Source organism: Petaurus breviceps, unplaced genomic scaffold, assembly GCF_028583685.1.
Source record: "Petaurus breviceps papuanus isolate PSGF00001 unplaced genomic scaffold, PetGlider_PUasm1.0 118, whole genome shotgun sequence".
Taxonomy (NCBI): Eukaryota; Metazoa; Chordata; class Mammalia; order Diprotodontia; family Petauridae; genus Petaurus; species Petaurus breviceps.
The window spans coordinates 12,889,347-12,906,524 of NW_027185616.1; the positions used below are offsets into that span (position 1 = coordinate 12,889,347).

The 17,178-nt window shown below is 37.8% G+C and overlaps 1 protein-coding gene across 8 annotated transcripts in view; it reads right to left on the reverse strand.

Annotated features, from left to right (window-relative positions):
* Positions 1 to 17,178, reverse strand: part of SNX29 (sorting nexin 29) — a 691,881-nt gene that overhangs the window by 471,219 nt on the left and 203,484 nt on the right. For all 8 annotated transcript variants that reach the window (XM_069086196.1, XM_069086188.1, XM_069086239.1 and 5 more), the window contains one exon: positions 6,382 to 6,464. In XM_069086196.1, coding sequence (XP_068942297.1) covers positions 6,382 to 6,464 — 83 coding nt within the window. The remainder of the gene's footprint in view (positions 1 to 6,381; positions 6,465 to 17,178) is intronic.

The window sequence follows — 17,178 nt, forward strand, 5'->3', positions numbered from 1 at the left end:
CATGCTCCCAGTCTGTTCACAGCATTCTATCTTACCTCGATGACTCTGCATAGACTATCTCCCCACACCTCCCCAATACCTTCCCATTGCTTCCACCTCTGAGAATCTCTATTTTCTTTCAAAGCTCAGTACAGGGCCGCTTTCAAGACAAGATCTTTCCTGGTGCCACAAAACTACTTGTTAGCACTTCCCCTCAAAAAATTACCGTGAATTTGTTTTTCATCTAATTTGTGTGTAGCTTTATATACATACATGATGTCTCTCTCAGCAGAAGGTGAGCCCTTTGAAGGCAGGGACTGTCTCATTCTTTTTACCCTATATCCCCAGTGACTAGCACAGTGCCTGACATACAGGAGGCACTTAATAACTGAGTAACTGATTTCCATTCACAGTGCCATACCGTTATGTCAGTTTCTCATTGAGAGGCAGCATTAAGTGGACAGAATCCTGGACTTAGAGTAAGAAGGCTTGGATTCAAATTCTGCCTCTGATACTACCTGTATCAAGTCATATCCTCTCTGAAACCTCATTAGTAAAATGGGAATAAGAATATCTGCAATGGCTACCTAAGAGGGTTATTCAAAGGCTAAAATGAGACAATGTATCTAAATGTCACATTACTGTTATTATTGTTGTTGTTGTTATGATGTAGGTCATGGGATGTAGTGCTTGATGGGGATTTAAGATTATTTAATCCAAATGTCTCACTGTACAAGAAGTAAATTACTTCCCCAACCTCCTACAGCTATGGGAACAGGGGCTCCCCCTCTGGATCTAGAATCTAGCACTTAACCCTGTGACACTCAAAAAATCATAGTGATGTGAAACAGTGAAAGGATGGATCCGTATCTAAAGTTAGAAGCTCTGGGTTCAAATCTTAGCTCTTCCAAACTTAATACTTAAGTGACCTTATGCACCTACCTTATTTAACAGGTACTTAGAAATATAAGCCTGAGCTACCTCTCCCCCACCCCCAAATTATATGTGCTTTGCTTTAAAAAAATCATGAATGCTTTAAGAGTATATAACCACAAGATCATCTATAGGGAACCAAAATGTTGAGGTTTAGGGGTGCTCAGGACCCCAAAATGCCAATGCACCAGGTCCTGCCTGAATGAATTGGACCTGTCTTCTTTAAGCCAAAGCAAAACAAAGTTTATTAAAGATTTGCCATATTGGGTAGACTCTTAAGGAACCTCACCATTGGCTAGACTTCTAAGGAATCTGAGCACCTTCATGGAAAACGGATGGGTCTTATACATAGAAAGATTGTGGGAGGGATCTAGGGGTGGTTTAGTAGCCTGGAAGGAGGGGTCTAGGGAGGATATTAATGGAACTGGGGTGACTAGAGGAACCAAGAGAATGGGATTAAAGGTGAGAAGTAGCTAAAAACTACCTATAAAAAACAGATAAAAGAGGACTAGGCTAGAGTAAGGATAATAGAGATTTGGAAATAGTCATAATGGAAGGTTTGTGGCCTCAGGTGGAGGCCTCAGGCGAATGCCATTATCAAGAGGGAGTTCCCAGAGCCTATATCTGTATCATCTCCATATATTATAGATCTCCAAATAATTTCTACCGAAATGTATGGAATCTATGCAAATAGAATTGGTTGATTAGCAAAAAATCAGTAGTGACACAAGAATGGGTCATGGGATGTTTTTCCTTTTGTTTCTTGGAGCTACTACAGTCTAAACAACATTTAAAATTGTTTCCAAGGCTTCCTCATCCTTCAAATCATAACAGTTTTCCTTTTTTTTTTTGTTTTCCTTCTCTTCTTGTTGCTGATTACTGAGACTGCTTCTATCAACAAGTCATTTTTCCTCCCTAGTATTCCTATGCCTATTGCAGATTAATTAAATGAATCCACCAATGAAAGTTGGTAACTTTGAAATTAATCACTGTGGAGCAGGGACTTATGACACCAAGAATGCAAAACATTGCTGAACATGGCTGTTTAGACAGAGGGAGAAAGAGGGAAAGGGCTTACTGACACTGGGACAAGTCTCTTAGAAACCCCTTTCTTTCCTATGACATTACTACTGATGAGGTACAGGCTCTGGGAACCCCCTTGAACTCTGACTAAATCTTTCCAGTTGATGAGGCATTTGCCTGAGGCCATCATCCTTTCTTTATAGCTAGACCCAACTTACTAACCTAGCTCTCCTTTGTCCATCTACTTCCCACCCTAGAGTCTATCAAAATATCTATACCCAAATCAACTGTTACACCTTGAACTGGCCTAGCCCACCACAGTCTCCAGGTTGTCTCCAGGTAGCCTCCAGCAACTTCACTCATTTACTGGAGTCTGACCTCATTAATTACCCTCCCCAAACTCATTACTGGAGTCTGACCACATCTGACTCCTTCTGAAGACCCTCCCCAAACTCCTCCTAGTCTAGACCACCCCGAGATTCCTCCCACAACCTTTCAGTACATGAGACCCCATCTTGCCTCCACGTGGTGTGAGAGCTCCATAGAGTTATCTAGCACAGACTTGCTCTGTGTCAGATGATTCTGGCCCACTTGCCCAATGCAAGCCTCCCATATATCGAAGTTCCTTAAGAGTCCACCCAATATGGAGAACTTTTAATAAACTTTGCTTTTCTTTGGCTGAGAGAAGGCCTGAGTCGAATTCAGTCGGCAGGACCCAGCGTGTTGCCATTTTGGGGTCTTGAGCAGCCCTAACCCTATGCCTCAACATTTTATGATGACCCTCTTCACTACTACCTTGTGCAGGCCCTAATTACCTCATGCCTGGACAACTGAAATAACCTGCTAGTTTGTCTAATTGCCTCAAAATCCAATCCATCCCCCATTCAGTTACCAAGTCCTCCTCCTAAAGCACTGTCTGACCATGTTACTCCTTCCCTCCCCCATTCAGTAAACTCCAGTAGCTCCCTATTACCTCCAGCATGAAACATAAAATCCTCTATTTGGAGTCCAAAGACCTTAATGGCCTACAACAATCGACACCTTTTCAGTCTTCACCCCTACAAACTCTATAGGCTTGCTACTCCTCAAACATGACACGTCACCTTCCTATTCTGTGCCGTTGCACTGCTGACCACCCATTCCTGGGCAGCCAAGTGGTGAAGGGGATATGACAGGATGCAAGCTCTGGAAACCCCCCTGAACTCTCCTTGAACTTTCCCAAATTGTAGTCTCTGGAGTTTGCCTGAGGCATCCCAGTAATCCTCTCATCTGGCCTTTCATTGCCACCAACTCTAAATCTCCCAGTTCTCAGTTGCCCAGCCCTACAAAGTCTGTTATCTCTGGATAGTGCCCCACCCCCAGCTACTTCCCGCCCCTGATCCTATCTAGATCCCATTCTCTTGGTCTAGGAAGTCACTCCAGTGGACTGGCCGCTCCCATCAAGATCCTCCCTAGACCCCTCCCTCCTCCAGTCACCCCAGACTACTTGACCACTCCTACAGCCTTCCTACAGTCTTTCTCTATATAAGATCCATACAGTTTCCATGAAGTTGCTCAGATTCAATCTGGGCCACTTTCATCTGTGGTGCAAATAGATTCCTTAAGAACATGACAGATTTTTAGTCATGCTCACCTTCTGTAGGTGTTCTAATAAACCATGTCTTTGACTGAAAGTTTGGGTCTAACTCATTTGGGAAGGACCCACGTGTCACTATTTTGGGGTCCCAGCAGCCCTAAACCTCAATAGATAAGAGAGTGCCAGTCAGGAAGACTCATCATTTTGAGTTCAAATCTGGCCACAGACACTTACCAGTTGTGTGAATCACTGGGTAAATCACTTAACTCTGTTTAACCTCAGTTTTCTCATCTATAAAATAAGCAAGCAAATGGCAAAACACTCCAGCATCTATGCCAAGAAAACCCCAAATGGGGTTACAAAGATTCGGACACAACTGAAAAAAACTGAACACCCATACTTGGAATCCTCTCCCTGTGTCCAAAAGTGAAAGTTTGTTTTAAAGTTATAGTCTCCCTAAAATCAATTATCATAATAAAAAGCATCCTGAATTTGGAGCAAGAGGACTTAAGTTTGAATCTGAGTCTACGTGGGATACTTGAGTGATTTTGGGCAAGTTGTATTACTTCATTTGCCATGTGATTATTCATTCCCATCCCTGTCAACCTTTCCATCCCAAAGATTCAGTCAAACTCTACCCATACCTTCCTTCCATTTAGCCCGTTCCACAGGAAACAAATTTCCCTTCATCTTACATCTTGTTTATTCCTTCCATCTACTTAGCTCTTACTAAAAAACCTGGTTACCCCTTGATGACACAGCTTCCCTGGCCATGTTTTCAGGTACTGTTTGCAGCTTCCCTCATCATCCTTGGTTCACTGATTGAGGTAGGGAGCTGGAATAATACTTTTCCCCATTAGTGCTTCCAGTTTTCCCTCTCCTTCTTCATTCAGTAACCTCTCTTCCTTGGAAGTTCATGCCATTCATATCTACTACCCAACCAAAATCCTGGTAACAGTTGTCTACAGACCCCCCTCCCCCTATAACCTCCTCCACCCCCTGTCACTTCCACCCATCATCATTCCTCCTCCTTCCTCAATGAATTTGATACTTGGCTCAAAATTATTCTTTCCTCCCCAACCCCTGCCCTCACTCGAAGGGACTTCCACATACATATTGATTCCCCCTCAAATACCCTAAACACTCAGTTCTTCAACCAACCTACCCACTTTCCATGAGCTACACCACCACCCAAACTCAGCAACACACAAAGATAGTCATGCCTTTGATTGTGCCATTACCCACAAATGTACCACCTCCGTGTTCAAAAATTATGAAATCCCCTTATCTGACCAAAATCTATTGGTTTTTCACCTTTCCCTTATAAAACCCTTCTCTTCACATGCACTGTGACCTCCAAACCCTGTAACCCTTTAATTCTCTCTCAGGCTATCTCCCGCTAGACACTCCCCTCTTCTCGGCATCTTTGACTCCTGGGTAAACCAATTTAACTCAAGCATTGTTCATTGTCAGTATCTTTTGATATGCACTTTACTTGTAGTTTATGTACTGATTTTATTGTGAATGTCAACTCATAAACTATTTCTGAGTTGATCATATTATATAAATATGAATATTACAGATTAGCCAGAATCAAACTTAAACTAAAAGAAAATCAACCTTCAAGATAAACTCGGTTTGGATTTTGTACAATTCAATGAGTTTATATCACAAGGCATAACCAGATTCAAATCCTGCTTCCCTCTATCAGATGGCAAGTTTACAAAGTGTTACTAGAGAATATGGCCACAAAAAAAAATCTGAAATTCTCTTGTTAAAACATTCCTTACAGAAAGTCATATTGTTTTTTTGTTGTTGTTTTTGCTTTTTGCAGGGGGGAAGGCAGGGCAATTGGGGTTGTGACTTGCCCAAGGTCACACAGTTAGTAAGTGTTAAGTGTCTGAGGCTGGATTTGAACTCAGGAGGACCTGAGTTTAGGGGTAGTGCCACCCTGTACCACCTAGCCGCCCCTTAGAAAGTCATATTGCTTATGGATACATTTAGTGTCTTTGTCAGGTACAAATGTGTGAGTTATCTTAGATTCTATTGGCAGGTAGGTGGCTCAATGGATAGAGTTATAGGCCTGGAGATAAGCAGACCAGTTCAAATTTGGCCCTCAGATACTTACTAGCTGTCACTCAAACTCAGGCTGTCTTAGTTTCCTGATGAAAGCACCTACCTTGCAGGGCTGTTGTGAGGATCTGATGAGATAATATCTGTAAAGTGTTTTAGTACACTGCCTGGCACATAGCAGGTACCACAGAAATGATAACTATTATTAAAATAGTATTACTATTATTGTTATTATTGTTAAATAAAAGTCAAGAGTTTCTTTGCTGATTAATTTTTGAGAAACATCTAATAAAAATGGCAATGGCTAACTTAGGGCCAAAAACAGAAGGAGAAAATTTTTCTTTCTGCTCTGAGTGAGTTTATATTTTGTTATCTACCTTATTTTTTGGATTTGGAAGAGAAAGATAGATAACTATTTGCCTTTTCATCATCATTTTCAAAGGTTTTTTTTTAATTCTTCAGATCTGAGCTTTAAGAGATGGTAGACATACTAATTAATAACTCAGAAAATTTATGTACCCTCACCGATTAATAGAATTTAATAGCTAGAAAGATCCTTATAAGGTAAAAAAAACCAACATTTTACAGGACAGAAATCTGAAGCACAAAGAGTTAAATGAATTTCCCAAGATCAATAGTGAGGCAGAACAGAGACTAGAATAAGGTCTCCTAAACCCAGTTCAATACTTTTATTACACTAATAACATCTTGCAAGAATTTTTAAAAGAAATTTTCATAAAATTAATTTGCCCAAGTTGTGGCTAATCCTTTCTCTTTCCCCTCTCCCTTTTCCTCACCTTCTGTAGTTTGTCCTTCTCTTTTCAGCATCTGGACAGCTCCTACATACTTCTTCAGTTGTACTTTCAGCACTTCATTTTCTCTGCAGCAAAAAAAAAGAATTTTTAAAAGGATATTAACACATGAGCAAATTAGAGGCAAAAAAACTATATAAAGAAAAACATGTGCTGTGCTTCCTATAAATATTAATGTTCAGTCTGTCTTAAAAATTATTATCACTGGTAAAATACAGAAATGAATTTGGTAACAGAAGACTGGGCATGCATGACTGGGACCTTCAAGAGCTATTTTTTACAATAGGGAAAATACTAAGCTAAGTGTCTTTAGTACACACTAATTCAATACGTTTATTTTAAAGCCAGGATGTTTTACTCTATAAATAAAAAATGTAACTTTTAGAATTTTTAAAGTTTTTAACACCATTTCCATGTGTTATCTCATCTGATCTTCACAACAATCCTGTGAGATAGACATTAGGGTTATACTTATCCCATTTTACATATGAGAAAACAGGCTCAGAAAGGTGAAGTGACTAGCCTTGGGGTCATATCATTAAATAGTGTTAAAAACAGGAAATGAAAACAGGTCTTCATGGCCCCAATGCTACCTACATGGTACTACATGTTAAAGTTAACCTGTAGCACTTTGAGGATAACTCTTCCTCTAAGGAACACCTCCAAAGCTAAGTTGAAATAATCATCAACTGGGGAAATATCAACACTGCTGTTTAATCGACATGAAAAACTAAACTACAAAGATCACACACAGTGGATAAAGTGCCCAGCTTGGAGTCAGTGAAACACGGACATAAATTTACCCTTAGTATTTATTAGATGTGGGAACCTGAGCAAGTCACTTCAGTTCTACGCACCTAAGGAAATTCTCAAGGAAGTATTAAGAAATCATAGCAAGGCTGACTTTTCCTTTTGCAGCATTAAAAAAAACCGCACACGCATGTACATGCATACAGAATTTTTTAGAGCCCTTATTAACCATGTAAACACCCAAATGGCTTTTGTGAAGCTCCCATAAAATGTGCTTCTTCCCCTTGAACACGAGCAGCATGTATTCATGTAGGAAACAAGTGGCGTCTACTTGGTTTTATGGCTCCAACACGAAGAAAGCTGTAAATTCCCATTTTCTACTGTTTGAGCTCCCCCTAGTGATGCCAGAAGCCTGGAGTTCCTCTGTGTTAGTAAAGGTATGGAGAAAAAAAAAAAAGAAACTCTTTGGATTAGGCCTCAAAGCCCCAAGATTTGGCACAGAACTTTGAACTTAAATTTGTTTCCAAATATCAGCTCTGAGGTACATGACCACTGACAATTAACCTTTTGAAACTTCAGATTCCTCATTTCTTAAATAGGAATAATAATACCTGCATCTATTATTTCACAGATTTTTGAGGAAGATTCTTTCTCAATTACCATGATTATTTTATTCTGTCTCTGGTCTTTTACATACAATATCATACAAGGATTATAATTATCACAGAATCATAGATTCTATATCAGAAGGAGTCTCAAAGATATCTGACTTTTATGTACCATTTTAAGGTTTGCAAAGCATGTTATATGAATTATCATATTGGATTCTCATAGCACTGTGAGGCATGTACTATATGTGTGTATTTACAAGCAATATGACTGTCTTTCTTGAGGTCTCTGAATTCAACATGAAAGCTCTGAAAACTGTAAATGAGTAAGTTTTTCTTTAATTCACAAGTCAATTCTATTCTTCACTGGCTCCTTCTAAAGGTATATTGATTTTCTGTATCTGTAATAGGAAGAAGTATTAGCAAACTAATTGGCTAACCATGTAAAACCACAAAGGCTGGCTAAGGAAAAAAAGGCTCAAAGAATTTTTCATTTTCCTTTCTTCCTTTGAAGATTCTTCTCTCCGTTCCCCAAGCTCTAAATCTGAATTCAAGTCACACACATATTTTTTAAAGAAAAAGGAAAAGTGAAAATACAATTTAGATATGTTTCTATAATATGGAAATTTAATAAAACAGTACATAGAAGAATATCATATACATGAATGAACAGATAGGTCATCTATTTATATTTGTTGAAATCCTCAGACTGTAGCTCAGCTCATACATTTGAGTCAGATGGCCTCTTAGCATCCTTATTCATCTCAATCTATCTTTCCAGACTCAAGTATTTAATAACACTTCCCTTTTTTCCTGGTCTTGATCAGTCCATTTTTTTTCTTTAAGAACACCATCTAAATCTATCTAAAACTGAGTCTGATAAATAAAAGGCAATAAGATTTTAACAAAAGTACAATTCCAAACAAAATGATGGGGAAACTATGGATAAAACAGCAACTACTACATAGAGATGTTTCAGACTTGTAAAAGCAGAAGAAAATTTTGCATCAAAAAACGTAGTTGAAAACTGATCACCTTGGGGGGGGAGGGGGAGATGGAGTTTGGGGACATTAATATGTGTACATAAACTCTGTAAATGAATGATATCCAAAATACAATTCTCATGCATAGTAAAGTATTATAAATGATATTCAACTCTAAATCTATGATCTTTTATAATCCTAATAAGCAATTAACTCCTGGACAAAAAACAAGCCTAAGCACATTCAAGTTCCAATCAACCAAAAGGTAGGTCATTTAAATTGGTTGAGAACAAGATGGTGATGGAGGGGAACATTAATATAAATAGGTTGCTTTGGGAGCAAAGTTTCCCCTACCAAATTTACCCAGCTATCTCAGCAATTCTTAGAATTGTTTGTTCATTCCCTAACTGCACGTTTCAATAGAAAACTTATATAAAAGACAAACTTTTGGTTGCAAAAGATATGGTAGACTCAATGTCCTACTGACATAAGGGTTTATGAACCTAAAATTGTACTCACATGCTCCCTCAGAATTCAGATCACACTCTGACTCCAGGGTCATTCTTGGGCCTGTTCTTTAATGTTAGAGACTAACAAATTGTTCATTTGCTGGCAAATCAGCTGCCACCAAAGATTGCTTCTTTCAGCTTTAGATTCATTATATACATACATATTAAAATCAAGTAATCCACCTTTCCGAAGACTGTCCATCAATGCTACACAACAGCAACAATGTTAAAGGCAAAAGTAGGCATTGAAAAGTAAATATATCGGGAAGGCCGTCATCGTTTTTAACAAGTACCTATAGGAACTTAAAAGACATGGAAAATTCCTCTTAGTCTTTTAAGTTATATTCATCATCCAGTGTTCACAGGTTTCACTTGTTCAGGAAAGCAGTTTTAACCTTCTTAGCATTAGGTAAAAGGGAAAAGGATAAAACTATACATCACAGGGAGGAAAAATGCAATTCTTTAGCGAATATTCATTGAATCCCTATTGTGTGCCAAGCCTTTTGCTAACCCCAAAATAAGCTTAATTTTTTAAAAGGTGTATTTAAGAGATTTTCCCTCCTCAGTAAGAGTTTTTACAATTTAAGGAGGCAAAGAAACATATATGAATGACTATACTACCAAAACAGCACAAAACATATGAAATCAAAGCAGGATAGATCCTAACTAATGAAGGTAGGAGGAAAGAGGGAGAATAAACAAGTTTTTATGGAGAAGGGGGTGTGTAAGTTGGACATTAAAATATAGATAGATATTCAATAGACAAAGAAAGGAAGCTGGGTCATTTTGGACAACAGGTCAGACAGCAAGGAATGAGCAGAGGAGTTTGGTAGGGCATATGGAGGAGAACAGCCTCACAGATTTAGAGCCAGAAAGGGCCTTACAAATCACCTGGTCCAATTCCCACATTTTTAAGTGAGAAAACTGAGGTTAAGTGACATGCCCCAAAATAAGTTACCCAGAGAGAAAGTTGAAGAGGCAGAAAACCTCAATACTCTTCCTACAACACAGGCTGATTTTCTCTGAAGTCTGCAGCTATGAGACTAATCACAGTATAACAACTTCCAAAGACAGTACAAATGTACGTGGAATTAAGTATCCAATACCACTTCAAGTATATTGACAATTAGAATTTGGAGATCTATTTTTTTCATAGGTTTGTTTTCACTGTAATAAGATCCCTTACCATGGAATTTTAACTCACACTATCACTCAGGATTCCTAATCAGAAACTACATAACAACCCAAGATAATCCTTGGTTTTAAATCTAGTAATTTGAAATGCTATATTTACTATTTGGGGAAGTTAGGTCCTATGCCTAGCATTTTTTATTTAACTCTTTTAAAAAGGTTTTGTTTTTAATAAACAAGGAGGGGGGCAGCTAGGTGGCTCAGTGAGTAAAGCGCCGCCCCTGGCGTAGGGAGGACCCGAGTTCCGTTCCAGCCTGAGACACTTAACACCCACACAAAAATACTAGCTGGGTAACCTTGGACAAGTTACTTAACCCCAATTGCCCTCCAAAAGGCAAAATAAGTAAGTAAATAAATAAATAAATAAACAAACAAACAAACAAACAAACAAGGAGGAATAATATAGATAAGACTAGAGAAAGCAGTACCAGATTGTGAAGAGTCTTGAATGTCAGATAAATCTGAACTTTATTCAGTGAACAAAAGGCTAGAACTACTGAAGATTTCTGAGCAGAGAAATGACAAGACCAGAGGAATTAAAATATCTTCTTGCTTTAAAGGAAATACACTGAATAATAATAGCAAACATTTCCATTATCTCTTCCATTAGAATGTAGGCTATCACTGTCTTTTCTATTATTTCCAATATTTCTATTTGTATCCACTTAGCATAGTTCAATGAACTTAGTAAATGCTTAATAAATGCTTTATTCATTCACTAATATAGTTTACATGTGTAGCAGCAACCACACTGGCATACCCAGTTTGGCTCTTAGCAAAGGTCTACTTCACTAGGAAAGACAGCTGTTTAAGGGGTCAACAATCTTTTTTAATTATATTCACTAGTTTCAGAGGAAAAGTCATCACCCTGAACTTCAGAGAACATAAAAGCAGAGAAAAAAAGACCAATAGACAGGGCTTATAACTGTCTGAAAAATTAGCACAGATCAACAGACAGATCCAACTGTCTAACCAAGACAATACAAACACAGTTACCAGAGAGAGAAGCATCAACATCTGGGCTTTTCAAAGCAGAGGTGGGAGGCTCCTTAACGGCTACCCAGAGTCTCATCTGGTCAAATCACAAGAATGCTCTTCCAGTAAGTGAACCTCAAAACAAAATGCTAACCTCAGAGTATAGATATATGCCTTTTTTAGAGCCAGAAGGCATCACAACCCTCTTGACTCAATACCTAATTAGAAATTAACAAAAGGTGCTAAAGCCTTCCTACAAGCAAGCTCCCCTGGGCAAACTTCCCTTAATGGGCTCCATGGAGGCCTACTAATGGGCAGGGAAGATCCCATTAATATTACAACATGCTATCTCATTTCATCCACACAGTAACCATGTGAGGTATGTTCTATTATTATCCTGATTTTACATATGAGAACCACGGCTGGGAGAGTGATTCACCCAGGGTTATATAGCTAGTAAATATCTGGGGCAGGATTTGAACTCAGGTCTTCCTGAGTCCAAGTCCTGTGCTCTATCTAGCCTCCTCTCCCCTCTAAGGGAAGAACTTGAGGGCAGAGAACCAAATTCCTTCCAACCTGTTCCTTTTTAGAGGGCAAGAATTAGATTTTTAGCTCATTCCGCTTTCCATCTACATCTCTGGTTTCAACTCCACGGAACAAGAGGCCCCACCAGGTACACTTGTATCTTACTCCTCCCACCTCTGCAGCCTCTTTTTGGGAGTTGTCTTGCCCCATTAGACTGTAAGCTCCTGTAGGGCAGCAACTTTCTTTTTTTTGTCTGTATCCTTTATGGTTAGTGGTACCTGGAACATAGTAGGCATTTTAAAATGTTTATTAAATTGAATTTTTTAACTTTTTGGATCCCTTTACACCCTTAAAAAATTACTAAGAATCCCAAAAAGCTTTTGTTTATGTGGATTAAATCTATTTATATTTACCATATTAAAAATTAAACTGATCATTTTTTAAAATTTATCAATTCATTTAAAAGAATAGTAAACCCACTACATGTTAATGTAAATAACATTGTTATAAAATACTTTTCCAAAACAAAAGAATTTAGTAAGAAAAGTATTTTACATATCTGCATATTTCTTTAATGTATAGCTTAACAGAAAACAGATTCTCATCTGTTTCTGCATTCAGTCTATTACAAAATACAGTTTTAATTGAAGTATATGAAGAAAATCCAGCCTCACAACAGATTTGTAGTTAGAAAATGAGAGAAGTATTTTAATAGGCAAATATCATCTTTGTGTTATTATTAAAACAATTTTGACCTCATGGATCCCTGAAAAGGCCTCAAGGACCCCCCAGGATCTATTGGCCCACATATTCTATACACTATACTACCTAGATGTCTCAGCTAGAATGGAATAAAGAAGTCATTTAAATGTCTAAGTGTCCTCTCTGGGATTGGAGGGATAAGTGTTTTTGGATAAATTAATTCCAGGTAGAATAGCTGCAAAACAGCAAGTAAGGCATAACCCAAACTCTAGGAAATGTTGGAAGTTTTTAAGCTTTTTGTGTCACAGATTCCTTTGGAAATCTGATGATATCTATGACCTCTTCTTGGAATAGTGTTTGTTGCCTACATTCATATTTGACAGAAATGTTAAATTTCAGTCACAGGTTAGTGAAAATAAAGATGTAATTTTTTTCCCATACAAGTTCACAGACCCCCTGAGACCTTTTGGGGTCTATGTACTCAAAGTTAAGAATCTCTGCAACAGAGAACATAGGCCTTTGGGATGATAGATTCTACCTTGCTAACTGTAAAATAAGATATATTAGATTGAATAATTAAATGAATTCATGAAATAATTAAAATTCCTCACCCAGATTTGTGTCCATACTTTAGTCTTACAATTGACAGCATATCATCTTTTTCTGTTCTACTTTTGTAAACAGAAGGGGAGGAAAGGGGATAAAAGTCTGGATTCTTTTCAAAAAACATTTCAAAAGTACCCAAAAAATCAACACTATATATCAACACTACTCTAAGTATAACATTACAAAAAAGGATGGGAATTTCTCTATGTTCCTTACTGTCAGTCAGTCAATAAGCATTTATTGAGAGCTTATAGTGCCAAGCACTGTGCTAAACCCTGGAAATACAAATATAAGCAGAAAGATAGCCACTCCTGTCAAGGAGCTTATGTTCTCATGTAAATTCTAATTAGCCTCCAGTGGCTTACTTTTAAAATACAAAAGGAAAAGTATTGTTTCTACATAGTCATCATAAAATTTTATATACCATATACATTTTTTTTTGCTTTTTTTTTTTGGAGGGCAATTGGGGTTAAGTGACTTGCCCAAAGTCACACGGCTAGGAAGTGTGTTAAGTGTCTGAATCCAGATTTGAACTCAGGTCCTCCTGATGCCAGGGCCAGTGCTCTATTCACTGTGCCACCTAGCCGCCCTATACTATATACTTTCAAATGTGAATACATACAAACATACATGGCTATAAAAACAAGAAATAAGGCCTACTGATCCAAATTGTAAAAATGATCAAAAATGATGGGCGGCTAGGTGGTGCATTAAGTGAAGCACCGGCCCTGGAGCCAGGAGGACCTGAGTTCGGATCCGGCCTCAGACACTTAACACACACACACAAAAACTAGCCATGTGACCTTGGGCAAGTTACTTAACCCCAACTGCCCTCCAAAAAGAAAAAAAAAATTATGGCCCTAGAATTAGTACCTTGGGGGAAAAAATTATTTTATACATATGAGCAAGGACAAGGTCAAATCTCCTATTGGCAGGTTAGCTTTGTTCCGCTATACAGACATAGACTATGTCCTAGTCCACAACCAGCTGTCTCACAAATATGTGTGACTCATCACAGTTAAGAAAGAGAAAGTGATCAATAAATCATCACAAATCTATTACTAGGCTGGAAAAGAAAATATACATTCAATTAATAAGGATCACAAGCAACATCTCCATATATGAAGAATGGCATAACCTGATACAGTTGATGAAAAATATTGGTGTGTTGCATGTTTTTAAGCTTAAAATAAAGCAAAATTATCTGACTACTAAGAATAACCTGTAACCAGATGGCACCATGATTTTTGGTTCCTTTCTATAGCATCTTTTTGCCTTCCCCATTTTTGTGCAGAAAATAACAGTAACAAAATAAGCTTCTGACAGAGCAGATTTGTCTTCCAAAATTCTTTTCCTTTTAAGAAACATGATTAAGCAAATGTTAATATAAACAGAAGTGTCAGTATTGAATGTGACATTGGTGGAGAGGTAGAGGGACTTTTCACTTTAATAGAGTGAAATCTGAAGTTTAAGGTTCATCATCCTATAGAGGAAAAATGGTTTTATAAAAACTCAATAAAACTATGCATAATAAACTTTGGCCCAGGTTCTATTCTTCCACACAGAGATCTATATTACACAGTATGTCCACACATATCAAGGGCAGTGACTGGTCTGCATAATGATGAGCTTGAACACCTGCAATATCCTGCCATGCTTTCACAATCACCAAAAGGAAGATAGATACAAGCTTCTCAGGGAAGAATTCATATTAAATGCATTTTTTATTTTAATTATATGAAAATGACAAATCAACATGTGGTATATGTGATGATACTCTATTAGCCAGAATATATGATTAAGGAATATCCCATTATTCAAATCATGCGACATTATGGAGAATTTACAATAATAGGGTATTTTTTAATTTAACACATTTGTATGCTTTAGACATATTACATGATGATTATCTTTTTCTTTCTATTAATGTGATAGAGTTAGAATGACATAAAATAGGTTCAAAGGAATTTTATAATTATATTTAATTTTCATTTCATCTAGCATACTAAAATAACTATAGGACTTGACAACCAGCAAATCTTATTCTTTGATTGCAATATAGCTACATCATCATCAAGAAAAAAAATTATGAAGCATCTGTTCTAAATACAACACTACAAACAAGGATGGGAGTTTTTCAAAAAGACAGGTTGCTTACCGTTAATCAACAAGCATTTATTAAGAGCTTACAATGCGCCAGGAACTGTGCTAAGGCCCCAGAATACAGGCCCCAGAATACAAATACAAGCAGAAAGAAAGTCAATGCTTTCAAGGAGCTTATGTCCTAATACAAATTCTAATTACCCTCCAGTGGTTTACTTTTAATATACACAAGGAAAAGTAGTACTTCTAGACTGTCACCAGAAAATTTATATACCACAGAGGATGTCAGTCATGTGTGAATACTAATGGCAGCACAAACACCCACTCATATTTATATAGTACTTTACACATATTATCCAATAAATAAAAAGAGAATAAAGACAACAAAATAATGTGAAAATCTAACCACCTGAAAAGGACATAGCATACTTCATACAGGCAAGAAAGAGATCATAAAAAAGTAAAAGTAACAAATATCAATACACCACAAAAGAACGGCACTGTGAACAAACGCATGTTAATTAACCTTTAAATATCAGATAAATCTTACATAAACACATACCTTGACCATACAACACACTGCTGGTTGCTTGAAAACAGCAGGACGACAAACCAAAGCATCAGGTAAATTGCAAATGCTTGTGAAATATCTGCAAATTACTTCCATAATTAATGTTTATAAATTGAAGTAATTATTGCTGCCCCAGTGTCAGAATAAACAACTAAGTACTGAAGACAACACTGCTGTACAAGAATAATTACTTGAAACAAAACTAATAAGCCCTTTCAGGGTATCTACAAAGGCACAAGTGTCACAACTGCACAACAAAAAGGTACAAAAACAATTCCCACCCCACTCCCCAACAAGAATAAATTTAGTCTAATATACCTTGGATCAAAAACATGATACTTCTCTCGAATAAGCAACAATCAGCCCTTATACCCAAAGAAAGAATTGATCACCAGGAGCCAAGATTATGATTCAAAAGAAAAGTAAAAATATGAATGTCACAAAAATGTTCAACTATAATGGTTCTACAAAAGCAGAAAAAGAGAAAATGAGGGAAGTAGGAAAAGAGTGAGTGAAAAAGAAAAGGGAGGAAAGAAGCAAAAAGGAGATGGAGGGAAGGAAGGAAGCACGGAATGGAAGAAGGCTTGGAGGAAAGGAAAGAAGAGGGAGCGGGAGGAAGGGAAGAACAGGTGGGAAAGGGCATGAAGGAATAAGAGTGTCAGGGAAGTAAGAGAAGCAGGAAAGACATAAGGGATGGAAAGGAGGAAGGAACGAGGAAGGAAAAGAGAGAGGAAAGAGAGAGGAAGGAGGGGAGCATTGAAATGAAAGGAAGAAGAAAGGAGGGAAGAGACTAGGTGACCAAGATGATCAAACTATTGCAATAGTCCAGGCATAAGATGATGAGGATATTTACCAGAGAAAAGGTTGTATGAGTGGAAAGAAAGGGCCGTATAAGGGAGATGCTGTAAAGACCATAAAGGGGATGTATACAAAAGATGATATCAATACACATGTGGGGGGGAAGGCAAGTGGGGAGCTAAGGATAACGCGGAGGTTGTGGGTGCGTGCGACTAGGAGGAGGATGGTGCTGTTGACATTAATGTTGTTTGTCCTTCATTTTTAAAGAAAACCAATGACGTGATGTCTAGCCTTGCACGTGAACTGGACTGAAGTAAGGCAGAGTTACACAGCATCATCAGAGTCTTCAAAGTCCAGTGGCAGGACCAAAGTCAAGATGACAGGTGATAGGCCATGATGCAGTGGATGACCTCAGTGTCTTCGGTGTCTGACCAAGCTCTAAGCACTCTACAGTGCCTACT